Source organism: Oryza brachyantha, chromosome 12 (assembly GCF_000231095.2).
Source record: "Oryza brachyantha chromosome 12, ObraRS2, whole genome shotgun sequence".
Classification (NCBI taxonomy): Eukaryota; Viridiplantae; Streptophyta; class Magnoliopsida; order Poales; family Poaceae; genus Oryza; species Oryza brachyantha.
The window spans coordinates 436,802-450,961 of NC_023174.2; the positions used below are offsets into that span (position 1 = coordinate 436,802).

The 14,160-nt window shown below is 43.4% G+C and overlaps 2 protein-coding genes across 2 annotated transcripts; one reads left to right on the forward strand and one right to left on the reverse strand.

Annotated features, from left to right (window-relative positions):
* Positions 1 to 2,750: 2,750 nt before the first annotated feature.
* LOC102700761 (putative laccase-17) lies at positions 2,751 to 8,212 on the forward strand. Its single transcript, XM_040529289.1, has 4 exons — positions 2,751 to 2,802; positions 2,885 to 3,000; positions 3,088 to 3,490; positions 6,603 to 8,212. The coding sequence occupies exons 2-4, from the start codon at positions 2,908 to 2,910 to the stop codon at positions 7,799 to 7,801; spliced, it is 1,695 nt and encodes a 564-aa protein (XP_040385223.1). The 5' UTR covers positions 2,751 to 2,802; positions 2,885 to 2,907; the 3' UTR covers positions 7,802 to 8,212.
* A 100-nt stretch (positions 8,213 to 8,312) lies between these two features.
* LOC102700385 (probable receptor-like protein kinase At5g18500) lies at positions 8,313 to 12,858 on the reverse strand. The gene is made up of 9 exons (XM_040529288.1): positions 12,352 to 12,858; positions 12,159 to 12,254; positions 10,786 to 11,465; positions 10,584 to 10,688; positions 10,355 to 10,477; positions 9,808 to 9,978; positions 9,542 to 9,671; positions 9,189 to 9,398; positions 8,313 to 8,842 (listed from the first exon to the last, which is right to left on the reverse strand). Exons 3-9 carry the CDS (start codon positions 11,445 to 11,447, stop codon positions 8,693 to 8,695), a joined length of 1,551 nt encoding a protein of 516 aa, XP_040385222.1. The 5' UTR covers positions 11,448 to 11,465; positions 12,159 to 12,254; positions 12,352 to 12,858; the 3' UTR covers positions 8,313 to 8,692.
* Between the last annotated feature and the right edge of the window lie 1,302 nt (positions 12,859 to 14,160).

Sequence of the window (14,160 nt, forward strand, 5' to 3'; positions counted from 1 at the left end):
GTTGGTTGCATAACTGCGTACTCCTTTGGATCCCAACCACCGCTGTCGAGATAATTCAATCAACCATCAATAATCATTAATATTTTTTGTCTGAAATTTACAATGCAGCGAATTGTTCAGATTCAGATTTACCTGGTTAGTCGAGTGAAATCTTCAGTTTATGCGCCAACACGTGAAGCATCTTTTCAATTTTGAAAGGACAAGTAGTGGAGCACCAGGGTTGTTGAATGCCTCCAAATTAGTATAAAACTATATCTCAGCTTCAGCCTAAAATATTTCCCAACCAAGAAAATCAGCCTTCTCATCTCATGCCAATAGAACGTTCCTTCATCGTGAAGATTATTCCTAGGTTAGCATTTTGACTTTAGATTGCCTTGAATTGAAGAAACCGCATAAAGCTAAAGGGATTGGATGTTTGCCTACTGAACAGTCCTTGCGGTTGCTTATGTGGTAGCTAGCACTTAGAAGTTTAGCACTTCTTGTTGCTATACTTTTGCCAATCAGAGGTTGTGGAAATGAATCATCAGATGGAACAAGGATTTGACCTTTATATAGATCTGAACTGAGGTTGAAGAAATATTTTCAACCAATAGTATAGCTCCTTTTTCTTTTATTGAAGAGAGAATTCTTTTACCATTCTTCATTAGTCTGAATTATACATATTATTGGTTGCCAAAAAAGTATATGTATCACCAGAATTTATTTAATAGGTAAATTAATATGTATAAGTACATGTAGACTGTAGTTCTTCAAAAAAAAATTATAGTTCTAAAAACGTTTGATCTCTACCTCCACAGCCAAGTTAACTTTAGTGTACATCACATCTAGCTACTAGGTTCCTTGGACCAGATCCATAAGCAACAAAAGGTAGACCATCTAGAGAGATGCCCATTTGGTCTCTAGGAAATGGAATGGTGTGATCAAACAGAAATAAACACCATGCAAATATATACAACACAATCCCAACAACTAATACCAGAGCAAATACTAAGCAGTAAAATTACTAACCACAGATTAGTTATGCATATGCTGGACAAGGATGGAAAGCAATGGAATGATTCATGGATTGATTCTATAGTCAAAAAGAAGAAACGAAAGTTGTTAACCAAGCACTTAACCATTGTTGACATGGGGGACATAGAGATTTGGAATAGCCCATCCTGTTAACAAAAAAATTATCTTGGACTCAGGAAAATGCAGTATTTTATTCTAAACTAAATGGAAAAAGTATTTTTCATCACTTGGTTGGATATCCACTCCTTTCTTGCATGTTTGTGAAGTGATATATCTTATATTAATCCATCTTGTCAATATTTTTTGAATTTTTGTTATGGCTACTGGATGATGTGCAAGAAATGGGTAGATATTTAATCGAGGGATGAAAATCTATCTCCAGCAAATGCTAAATGCGCTTTCCCTTTTTTTTTTTTGCCTGTGGCGACATATGTGGGACAAGTGGATCCACTGGAAATGATTCATTAATTCATTCCTCATGGTTCCCCTGAAATGGGAGAAAAGATCAGCACAATTAGTGGTCAGAGTTTCTTGATACAGAAGGCTCACCAAATAAAAGAAATGGCAGGTCATGCACTTGCAGGATACAATATCTCTATTATATTTATGCATGGTATAAAAATACTGAGAGATCATACCTTTAAGCACCCTTTTTAAGAATTGAAATTAAGTACTTAACAAATGGACATGCTAAATAGTTTGCAACTTTGCATACACTTTTGTTCTCCCTATTTTTTTTGAAAGTCTTAAGATTGTTGCAGTAGATAGTGCTAGGTGAAGTTGTGCGTCTCGATTCACTAATTCTTCAGTAGTTGTAGGACAAGCTAGAACCAACGACATCACAATACCACATTATGAATTAAATTAATACTTGCAGTGCAAAGGAAGGTATTAGGAATGCACACATACGTTGAATTAACACTGCAATCCATCATGCAACACAGTAGGATATGTCTCGTTTGTTTAATTTTAGCACAAGAAGATCTTGAGTCTTGGAGAGCTCTTATGATTGCGTGTAGTCCCCCTAGGGGGAAAACTTGTGTTGGACGCATGATCACACAAGTTACCTGAAGCGCAAATATTCCATCACACGATCAGTTGGTAACCAAAAGGGTAGCAAAATGCACTACGTATTAGTCTTGCAGAAAGCTATGGAATGAAATGGGAGGACATATATATTGAATGAGTGTAATTTTCACTGTCACGTACGTTGACAACTAATCCATGGACCATGGAGTGATCGAGGGAGGAGATTGAAATTAAGAGTGCAAACGCAAGTGTGAAATGATGCCAAGTAGATTAACAAGAAAATCAAGTATTCTGGAGGCCTAATCTTTCCAACCATAAAGCATGCAAACGGCCGATGTCTACCACCTCTAGTTCCTTTCTTTTCATTAGAGTAAATACATGGCCAGTATTTAAACTTGTGATGCGATACCATTTAGGTCCATAAACTTAAAAAATGGACGTTTAGGTCTATAAGCTTGTTTTAATGTATCATCTAGGTTCATGAGCTTATTTTAAATGTACCATCCAGAACCATGAACTCGTTTTAACGTACCATTCAGGTCCATGATTTTAGACATTAAAACGAGTTTATGGACCTAAACGTACACTTTCTAAGTTTATGAACCTAAGTGATACCACGTCACAAGTTTAAGGACCGACCTACTTTACTTTTTTCATTATATATACTACTATACTGTCATGATGCTGGTCGGCAAGCCTTCTTCTATATAAAGGGTGAGGTGTACTGCAACAGATATATGCTGCACACAATCAATTCAGGTACGTCTTGCAAGCTTGCATCTAGCTTGATGTTTGGTTGCTGACAAGAAGCATTGTGGTCGATCAATCGATCGAGTTGCAGATAGCTTCAGACTTTGAGGCAGCATGTCAAGGAGTGGGTGTGCATGCTATTGCTGGCTGATCGCGCTGCTCTGCTCCCAGCTGGCTGCTGCCAAGGAGCAATACCATGAGTTTGTGGTGAGTGATATTTATATGCAGTTAGCTCGATCTGTAACTTGATAACTAAAACAATTTGGTTGCTATTAATGAATGATGCATGCGTAGATCAGGGAGGCGACGGTGAAGAGGCTGTGCAAGAGGCAGAGCGTGATGACGGTGAACGGGCAGTTCCCGGGGCCGACGCTGGAGATCAGCGAGGGGGACTCGCTCATCATCAACCTCATAAACCGGGGCAGATACAACATGACGCTGCACTGGCATGGCGTGCGGCAGATGAGGACGGGGTGGTCGGACGGGCCGGAGTACGTGACGCAGTGCCCGGTGAGGCCGGGGCAGAGCTACCGGTATCGCTTCACGGTGGCCGGGCAGGAGGGCACCCTGTGGTGGCACGCACACTCCACCTGGCTCCGCGCCACCGTCTATGGCGCCCTCCTCATCCGCCCTCGCGACGGCACCAACTATCCCTTCGACGCCCAGCCTGCAGGGGAGCTCGCCCCCATCCTGCTTGGTAACACTACTATTACTGCATTCTCTGCCTACAATATCTGCTATTACTTTAGTAATTATCAGCTTCTCACAGCTTTACTCGCTCCGTTTCGTAATATTTAGTACTTTTGATTGACAAATAGAGAGAACGTACCCACCATAAATGTACTCTCTTTCAAATCAAATTGTTTGATTATCATCAACAATGTTTATATGCCTATATTTACTAATAAAATGTTTTATTTTTCTCTAGATATTTATGAATCCTAATGAATTTAGAAGAGATTTGCTCCGGTTCAACAAAAATATCTCGAGGTACCGGTACCTCGAGATACCAAATCATTTTCCACCATTAGATCTAGCTAGAGCTTTACTCCTAGAGATTTACTCCGGTCCAACAAAAAGTACCTCGAGGTACCAAATCATTTCTCACCATTGGATCTAACTGAATAGGATATACGCGGTTAGATCCAACGATTAGAAATGATTTGGTACCGCGACGTACCAGTACCTCGAGGTACTTTTTGTTATTTTTTGTTGGACTGTAAAATTGCTCTTACTCCTATCCTTTCTTTGGTACCACGAGATACCAAATCGTTTTTGATCGTTGGATCTAACAGTGCACATCCTACTCAGCTAGATCTGGTGGAAAACGATTTGGTACCTGGTACCTCAAGGTACCAAAGGAAGGATGAGAGTAAAGCTCATCTAGATAAGTAGGATGTGCACTGTTAAATCGAACGATCAGAAATAATTTGGTACTATGAAATACCGGTACCTCGAGATACTTTTTGTTGGACTGTAAAATTGCTCAATTTAGAAACATATACAAAATATGCATAATTTTACAGTCATTAAGAAAACCACTTAAGATACCAAAACTTTAGTCTAAAATTTTAACTGTACATAGATACATTACCAACCGACAAAATTGTACAACCATCGTCACCAAAATTTCTCATGGCCAATCACTTGCACTCCTCTTACTGGTCAAAAGTATTTCCTCGCCGAAAAAACAGAAGATCTATAGAGCAAAAGAGGCTGCATATATGCTTCTTTAATTTCTTCATGATCAGGAACAGAATGCAGCTAGCTACTGATAGTTATAGTAGATTAATTTATTGGAATTGATCGATCTGAAAGCCACAATTGGTCGGTACCATTGCCATAATGTGGAGCCAAACTGTTATAATATAGCTGCTTTTCACGCATGTTAACGGCCATGATCATTGTCATCAACCACAGCTTTGTAGCCTTAGGTTGGTTCGTACCAACTTACAAGCTGCTTTGCTCAAAGTCAAACACATGCATGCATGAGTCGGGTCAGGGCAGGGCAGGGTTACCAAGCAACTAAGTAACCATCATATCTTTCCAAAGAGACATATATACATGATCCATCGCAAGGAAAAGCTAGCTAACCATGTTTATAGATCAAAAACTTCATCATTGTGCACGCCTCTGAGATCCTCTCCTTCTTTAATCATAACTCTGACGTGTGGGATACCAACACCTAAACAAGCACATGCTACCTATGCAAGATTGTTGTTGAAAGCATGACCATTTCTCACAGCCAACTGCTCTTGCAAAACATCTTATACTCCTAAATGTATCTGATACTTAAGAACTAAGGCATCATCTTTCTCTTAGAACATCAGTTGAGGTTTGTCTCTAAAGCTTGCTCCCAATGATTAAGAAAGTTTTTTTGGAATCAACTTGCAATGCAAGGATGCAGTTTTGCATGCTATAGTAATGCATGATTTATTTTCTTTAACAAAAGAAGGGGTTCCCTTTCTTGAAAGGGCATTCACAAAAGAAGGTTGCATAAAAATCCATTTTCTTTGCCTAAAAAATCCATTTTCTTTTATTTGGGAATCCCAAGGTATACAATCATTAGGATTTTCTAGAGAGATATGAACATTAACTTGATAATGTGAAAAAATGAAGAAATAGTCTAGGTGGCCCCTAAGAGCTCAAAAAGGAAAACATAAACAATGCCAAAGAGAGCAGACAAGAAGGATAGTGTTTGCAACATGTCCCACACGTTTGACGAGGTTTATCTTCGGTCCTTCGAAGCAATTCTCTTCAAAGTATGACTTTTAGATAACTGAGAAATAAAAATCGCATAATTCGGCGTTTATTCATGCTGTCGTTGGGAGATTGTGGCCGACAAATATAGGCCCTAGTTTTTCCATTTTGCATCTTTAGGTGTTGATAAATGTGGAGCATTGATCTTTTGAATGAATGTTGAAGACATGACATTGCTATGCTGTTTCACTTTGCACAGATGAGTCACTTGAGCCTAAGTTTAGTTTAAGGTTGCTACAATTTTGTCAAGCAAAAATGTTAATTAGAGCTAAGTCATATATAGAGATGGCAACGGGGACCCGTGACTTGAGACCCGATGGGTATTTACTCCATTAAGGTACGGGTATGAACTAAATATAACACCCTTGGTACGTAATCGGACAAATTCCTTCACCCGATTGGTACGCGGGTATGGAAACATTCTTATGATCCCCATACCCGTTTACCCATGGGTAATAAATACCCGCAAGTTTAAATGCACGTCATAGCTCAATATCAAATTAGCCTAGACCATTAACCAAAACCATAGATATTTAAATCATCCATACCTTTTTCACCACACTATATAAATGTGTGATGTCTTCAGTATCTAGTGTCTAGTGTAATATACTATATGGAAAATATGCAATTTAGATTGGTTTAAACTGTTGCGGGTATATGGGTGACCCGACGGGTAAGGTTTACCCAAGCGGATATGGGTATGGGGAAATTTTTCCACCCGTGACGGGTATGGGTATTTTGATGGTACAAAATTTTACTGGTAGGTATGGGTATGGGGTACCAATACCCGATGGGTATTTATCTATTGCCATCTCTAGTCATATATGCTGTGTAGCCAAGTACAATTCAATTAACGGAAGAACTGTTACTGTATCAGCACGCTAATTATATGTTTGATTATCTTTTATTAATGAAAATCAGCAAAAAAACATACTCGTATTTTGTTGTGCATGCATATCACCATGATATATCGTTAATTACCAATGAGTAGTTAGTGGTTTAGGCAGAAGGAAATGGGCGGGCAGTGAAATGTTTGGAAATGCATGCAGGGGAGTGGTGGGACATGAACCCCGTCGACGTGGTGCGTGCCGCCACACGCACCGGCGCCGCGCCCAACATCTCCGACGCCCTCACCATCAACGGCCAGCCCGGCGACCTCTACAACTGCTCCTCCCAGGACACGGCCCTCTTTCCGGTCAAGTCCGGCGAGACCAATCTTGTGCGCTTCATCAACGCCGCGCTCAACACGGAGCTCTTCGTCTCCCTCGCCGGCCACAACATGACCGTCGTCAGCGCCGACGCCTCTTACACCAAGCCGTACACCACCTCGGTCCTCCTGCTCGGCCCCGGCCAGACCACCGATGTGCTCGTCACCTTCGACCAGCCCCCCGGCCGCTACTACCTCGCCGCCCGCGCCTACGCCAGCGCGCAGGGCGTGCCCTTCGACAACACCACCACCACCGCCATCTTCGACTACGGCGCCGGCAATGGCAGCTCCAGCCCCGCAATGCCCACCCTCCCGGCGTACAACGACACCGCCACGGCGACCGCCTTCACGACGAGCCTGCGCGGCCTCCGCAAGGCGGAGCTCCCGTCGCGCGTGGACGAGAGCCTCTTCTTCACCGTCGGCGTGGGCCTCTTCAACTGCTCCAAGGGGCAGCAGTGCGGCGGGCCGAACGGGATGCGGTTCGCGGCGAGCATCAACAACGTCTCCTTCGTGCTCCCCTCCTCCTCCTCCATCCTTCAGGCGCACTACCATGGCGCGGCCAACGGCGTCTTCACCGCCGACTTCCCGGCCAACCCGCCGGTGCAGTTCGACTACACGGCGCAGAACGTGAGCCGCGCGCTGTGGCAGCCGGTGGCGGGCACCAAGGTGTACAGGCTCAAGTACGGGTCGGCCGTGCAGGTGGTGCTCCAGGGCACCAACATCTTCGCCGGCGAGAACCATCCCATCCACCTCCACGGCTACGACTTCTACATCCTCGCGGAGGGGCTCGGCAACTTCGACGCCGGCAGGGACACGGGCAAGTTCAACCTGGAGGACCCGCCGATGAGGAACACGGTGGGCGTGCCGGTGAACGGGTGGGCGGTGATCAGGTTCGTGGCGGACAACCCGGGGGTGTGGCTGATGCACTGCCATCTGGACGTGCACATCACCTGGGGCCTCGCCATGGCCTTCCTCGTCGACGACGGCGTCGGTGAGCTGCAGTCGCTCGAGGCACCTCCACCTGACCTGCCACTCTGCTGACTGCTCGCTGATTAATTATTTATTTGGAGGCATTACTCAATTGCATTTTTCACATTTGATTCTTCATTAAGAAATGGACAACATTCTAGTCAATGTTCAAATTAATGCATGTATAACAACAGCAGTTCGAGGTGTATCAACAAAAGTTGCTACTCGTAATCGGGACTTCTATGTATCAACTATCGATAAATTTTCTCGCAAAAATTTATCAAATGAAAATATAATAGAATTGTGATCGATGTAATTACGATGTAACTTGAATGGAACTACAGAATAGCCAATGTGTGACTTGTAAAAACCCCGTGCTAGCACGCTGCTTATATGAGGCGGAGGTCGTGAGATCGAATCCTGTCACTTGTGTGCACCCAATTGAATTTGCATGTATTATCATTCACATTCGATTCATTAAGAAATGAGCAACACAGATTTATCAAAGAAAAATCCATACCTGCGAAATTCACCTCAATGAATGGTTTATGACTTGATCTCCTGGCTGAAGAGCTGATAAAGAGAACACTCAAATCCATGACTGATAGATTCACTTCATTCATTTGTCATACACAACACAAACTGGGTCTCTATACTCTTGGAGTATACAGAACTATGAAAAATTAATGGTTTCTTCATGCACTTCTCATAAACTCTCCTTTGCATCCGTTAACTGTCTATCACACACAACTATTACTGTACATGTATCACACACCAGGCTCTGTACATGCTTCAAGAAATACAATTTATGTGTAACAGAAATGGCCACCCCCAGCCCTTCCTGGGAACAAAAAATTGATCAAGTAAAAACAAAACAGAAAAGAGAAACAAAACAATTGATCAATCAATTATGTATTAAGAGCACTGCAGGAAAAACTCCCTACTGTAGTATGCTTTTCACTTTCACTTGGGCGAAAATGCTCGACTCTTATTCTTATACCGAGGTGGCCTCATCTCATTTTCCGGGGCATCACTCTTGCCGCTGCTGTTTTTGCCTCTTAATGGCTCAGTTTCTGAATTATTAGAGGAGAGGTTCTGTCGTTGTCTCCTTTCCTGCAATCAATTGGCATGCGTTAAACACATGTGGCAATGATAAATAAAAGCTAGCATTTCATTATAATAAATATCAACGTCACGTTAAGTCTATGAAATCATAATGCTGATGGGATGGATACATATGATATAATCAGATAAGATTGCTCTTATTGTTCATCTTAACTAATTGTTACTGTGACATGAACAAATATAGCAGGGACCCAACACAGATTGTTCTTATTATTCATATATACTTTTTCGATAGGGCCAAATAATGGAAGAGTTTACGCATACAGATATGCACAAGCCATCTGATATGTCACTAATCATAAGTATGCATGTTTACTTTTTTCACAAATCAAACCTCTTGAGGAATGGGTTCATTAGAGTCCAACATCCGGACCACCTGGTCCATCCTTGGTCTCTTCTCAGCATTCAAATCAATGCACCTCAGAGCTGTCAAAAGGGCACGTTTGAGCTCCTTCGTTGATGGTCTTCTCTCCAGGTTTGGATCAACAACTTCCTCAGATCGTCTGTTGGCAACCATCATTTTAAGCCAGTCAACTAGGTTTACCTAAAATTGAGCAGAAGTGTGTTACAGCACGAGTCAAATGATAAGTTCACAGTTTCTCAATTACTCCACAAGTGATTGGTTGCATACTTTATGTAATAACTTGCTAACCAGCTATACAGGAAAAAGGTATCAACAAGTATTACCTCATTTGGAGGGCGATCATAGTCGATTGGATCTCTTCCTGTAATAGCTTCCAGCAGAACAACCCCAAAACTGTAGACATCACTCTTTTCATTCAAAAGTCCACTGTTAGCATACTCAGGTGCAACATAGCTGCGAAAAATAAAACAATTGTAGAGTACCATTAGTGATTAGCACCAACATTTTTTTCCCTGAAATTACAGTGGCCAAGATTTGAATGTAACACAAAGAGAACATGCCTCAATTATATAAATGCATGAAAACTTACCCAAAAGTACCCATAACTCGAGTAGCAATATGACTTTTACCAGCACCTAGCATCTTTGCCAAACCAAAGTCAGATATCTTGGCATTGAACTCATCGTCAATCAATATATTACTAGCCTTGATATCACGATGCACAACTTTTGGTTCAATTGCCTCATGTAAGTAAGCAAGACTGCAAATTTGGCAATTTGTATCAAATTAGTGTTTATCAAGCAGCAACGTGATATAATTCAAACTTGTTTTTTGTTCATGACAGTGTAGACAACGACTACTTGTGACGTGTAATATGCACAGGTTGTCAAGATTGTAATATGCACAACAATTTTTTAAAAAGCAGCTGTCTGTTGATCGTGTGCTTGTGTGAATCAATCAGAAGGGCACATGTTTAGCTCTGGGGCATTTAATGGAATAGATATGCAACCAATCGGTTCACAGTTTGCACCATATAATATCAAAATTACAATGTTGAAGAAGACAAATGATGTAGAAAAGGACACATTTGTATCCACAAGAAACAATAATTTAGATTCAGTGATAGATTTACTCACGCCTTTGCAGTACCCAAAAGAATTTTCATGCGCGCTAACCAAGTGAGAGAACTATATTGGGACAATTCTCCATGTAACCAACTTTCAAGATTCCCATTGTTAACATACTCGTATACAAGCATCCTGAACAAATCAAGTAATTCAGTTAAGGCGTTCTTGCCCATTCCATGCTAAAAGTATCAGTATAGAACATGTCATATTTTAAGCAGAGTCCTAATAATATCCATACCTCTGAGTGCCTTCAACACAGTACCCCAAAAGGCGAACCAAATTCTTGTGCCGGACATGACCAATTGCTTCAACTTCCACTCTGAATTCTCTCTCAGCTTGTCCTCTGCACAAGATAAGCAGTCATAGCTTAAGTAAAAGGAATTATGGCAAACTAACCCATGGACTGCATCAGTAAAAAATGTTATAAGAAAAATGCTCACAGGTTGTTAAGGATTTTCTTGACAGCCACTGGTGTGCCATTTGATAACCTGCCACGGTACACAATGCCATATCCACCCTCACCAATTATGTTATCCTTTGAAAAACAGTTTGTTGCAAGTTCCAGATCCCTGAGAGTAAACCAATGGCCCCAGCCAAGGTAAGAGAACTCAGGTAGGCCTGCCAAGGGCACAGAGTCGGCAGGAGCATGCGAGGAAGACTGTTCACATGTGGAAACAGATTGAATTCCATCATAGTTATCCTCATAATGTAAAGGAATAGAGAGATTGTTCTCTTCTGTTTGTCTCATCTTGTCCTCCTGAGCCAACTGATCTACATCTTTATCCACTGATTCAACAGGTTCATTCTGAAGGGTGAGTAGAAGCCCATCATGTACAACAAAATCAGTGGGCAAAAATTGGTCATCCACTGCCCTCACTTCCTTTATATCTTTGGATGCAGAAGGTATTTGGTTAATTGGAATTTCCTTAAAGGTCCTGCGTGACCTCTTGATCCAAGTTTGTATGGTGAGGCAGACAATAAGGATGAGAAGAACACCAAGTAGGGATGCTCCTACAGATATCCCAATTACAACCCAAAGTTTGAGGCCAAAAACAACTGTTTTCTCATGAAGGGATTCTGTCAGAGTGGAGTTTGACGACATCTTCTGATCATCAAGTGCCTAGATGGAGAGAATAAGAACATGTCACTCACATCCACAAACATAACAAGAGTGCATTTCTGCAGGGACATACGACACATATGATTTTGACAAACCATGACAGTAAGTGGAAACAAATCATCAAAAAGAGTTATCCATCTATAAGCTTGATAAGCAATCAAATATTGACTGTTTAAAACTGGTCATAGTACTGCTACAAAGGCATCTAAATTTAACAGACTTTTTTTTTTTTGATAAAAGGCTTATTCAGCTCAGCTTTTTCATTAAAGCCAGATGGTAACCAAAAGTTTAAAAATTTAACAGACTAATCAGCAACACTACAACTCCTTGAATCGGGATTCAGAAATACTAGTGGTCTTGAGAAAGCTACATAGTAGCAACCAGATAATGACCATGAGTTTAAGACAACACAATGGGATTTGGACAGTATCAATTATCAATGAAGCAGCTCTGACCTGTCAACTACCGTTCCCACTTATTATTGAGAATCGAATAGCTATAGGTTGCCACAATTGAGTTGCATACACGAGCCCTTAGCACAGACTATTACAGGCATTTCAAGACGTGAATTAAATTCCTACTGAATTTATTTTACTAGCAAGGAAAAAATAAATAATAAACTGCTAAATATGTGCTACCACTGCAATAGTTTATGAATGGAAAGATAAAATATTTAGAGAGGCAGACAGTCACCTGGAGTGGATACAATGGTAAGGAACACGAATTTGGTATTCAAGTAGTGAATACAGTGGTGAAAGTAGCGGAGTATCCTGAATCCATAGCAGGAAGCTGCAGCAGAAGAGTAGTAGATCAGGGGAGAGGGCACCTGAGGCTGAGGTGGAATGGAGGAGGGAGAACGCAAATCGAAGCAAATGTGGACGCATACCTTGGCGAGATCCAGAAGCAGGAAGAAGAGAAAGCTTGCACCTTTCGAGATTGGTTGCTTGGCACGGGGTGATAAGAGAGGCAGCGGCAAGGAGGTGGAGTGGAGGTGGCGGCGGCAGGAGGGGAGGAGTTATCAGCTTGGTAGGTGATGGGAGTGACGGAGAAGAAACCAACCTTATTACGCCTTGCTACTTTTTTCCCCCTTCTTTCTAGGATTAAGCTTCCATTTGAATGTATGAAAAAAGAAAAGGAAAGGAAAAAAATGGAAGATTTGAGTTGCTGTGGCTGTGGATTCAATCGCAGGGAATCGCGGTCACAGGGTTGGATCGAAAAACTCAACTGCCGATAACATTTTTTTTCCAGAACAAAATGGTCACCTGCTCGAGTGGCGACGCCGCGCCTCGGCTGCGCGCGCTGGCCCGCTGCCCAGCCCGCCGCCTTCCTCTCCGTCACGCCAACGCCGTCCCCGCCTGTGCCCGCGCCGCACCTCCGCCCGAGCCGCGCCTCCTCCTTGCCCGGCCTCGCCTCCCAATGCCGACGCCGCCGGCTTCTCCCTGGAGAGAGCCGGCTGCCGAAGGAGTGAAGGTGGCAGAGCAAAGAGAAACAGAGAGTGAGAGAGAGTTACGGGGAGGAAAAAAAATAAAGAAATGGGGAGTGAACCCCACCAGGTGGGCCCATGTGCCCCCACCTTTCTTTTACAATCACCCACCAAGAAAGCGAAGTCTAATATTTCTCCTCCGTATTCTTTATGCGGGCCGAGGCCCATCTAGCATTTTTTCCCTCCCAAAAAGTATGGTTTTTCCTTTATTCTTTGGGCCGAAGCCATTAGGAATAAGTTCACTTGTCGTCCTTCAACTTTACATCGAGTCTGCGAGACATCCTTAAACCCCAATACCAGAAATCTTCACCCCTAAACTATACAAAACCATGCAATTTTAGCCCCATGGCAGTATGTATTCCTGGTTTCGCTAATGTGGCATCCTAGTCAGCAAAAATAATTTTAAAAAGGTATGCAGAGCGGACGCCGGTGGACGTGGCCGGCTGGTTCACGGCTAGGCGGTCTCGTTCTCCCGTGACATCTCCTCGAGCGACTTGCCCTTGGGCTCTGGCACTAGGAAGGTGAGCAGGAAGTCGAGCAGGCTACAGCCGGCAAGCGCGAACAGCGAGTTGCGCACGCCGATGCCCGGTAGGTAGCCGTGCACAGCCTTGGCCGGCCTGAAGTTGGCGAAGAAGAAGGTGAGCACCTGCACGGCGAGCACTGAGGCTGGCAGGTGCTCCACATCGAGCTCTGGCACGAGCTCCATGAAGCCTTCACGTTGCGGCTCGACGTCGCCTGCGAGGCAGCGCATGCCGTCGAACGCGCTCTCGTCATCGTCGACGTGGTAGTACTTGGCCTCAGGCCTCGACGAACTTGATGCCCGGACTGCTACGCCGCGCGCCCCGCCGACACGCTCGCCACCGTCGTCGACGACGTCTTCACGGGGCTCGTCTTCGCCGACCAGATCCGCAACGCCCTCGCCTCCGCGGACCCTTGCGCGCCGCTCGACCCCAGCCAGAAGCTCGTCATCTTGCTGCCCTGCGTCTGCTTCAACTCCTCCGACAACAACAATTTTACCACAAACTACAGAGTAACCAAGTCTGTAACGAGCTTGCTCAATCAGATTAGTCATACGTTTTATTGCATTGAGTTGATTTGCTTTGAGCTCTGTCCGTCGCCGCCACCCTAACCCACCGCCCGCCGCCGTGCACCGGACGAGCTGCATGCCGAAGAATGTTGCATGCTGAATAACGCTGTGCATCGGACACCGTG

What these genes read in the sequence shown, in the direction of transcription:
- LOC102700761 (XM_040529289.1), top strand. Translation starts at nt 2,908, where the DNA reads ATGTCAAGGAGTGGGTGTGCATGCTATTGCTGGCTGATCGCGCTGCTC. An exon ending in AGCAATACCATGAGTTTGTG is followed by an intron (nt 3,001 to 3,087) that starts GTGAGTGATATT and finishes ATGCATGCGTAG; the next exon opens with ATCAGGGAGGCGACGGTGAA. An exon ending in GCTCGCCCCCATCCTGCTTG is followed by an intron (nt 3,491 to 6,602) that starts GTAACACTACTA and finishes AAATGCATGCAG; the next exon opens with GGGAGTGGTGGGACATGAAC.
- LOC102700385 (XM_040529288.1), bottom strand. Translation starts at nt 11,447, where the DNA reads ATGTCGTCAAACTCCACTCTGACAGAATCCCTTCATGAGAAAACAGTT. An exon ending in CTTTTGGGTACTGCAAAGGC is followed by an intron (nt 9,979 to 10,354) that starts GTGAGTAAATCT and finishes CCAAATTTGCAG; the next exon opens with TCTTGCTTACTTACATGAGG. An exon ending in ATGATCGCCCTCCAAATGAG is followed by an intron (nt 9,399 to 9,541) that starts GTAATACTTGTT and finishes GCTCAATTTTAG; the next exon opens with GTAAACCTAGTTGACTGGCT.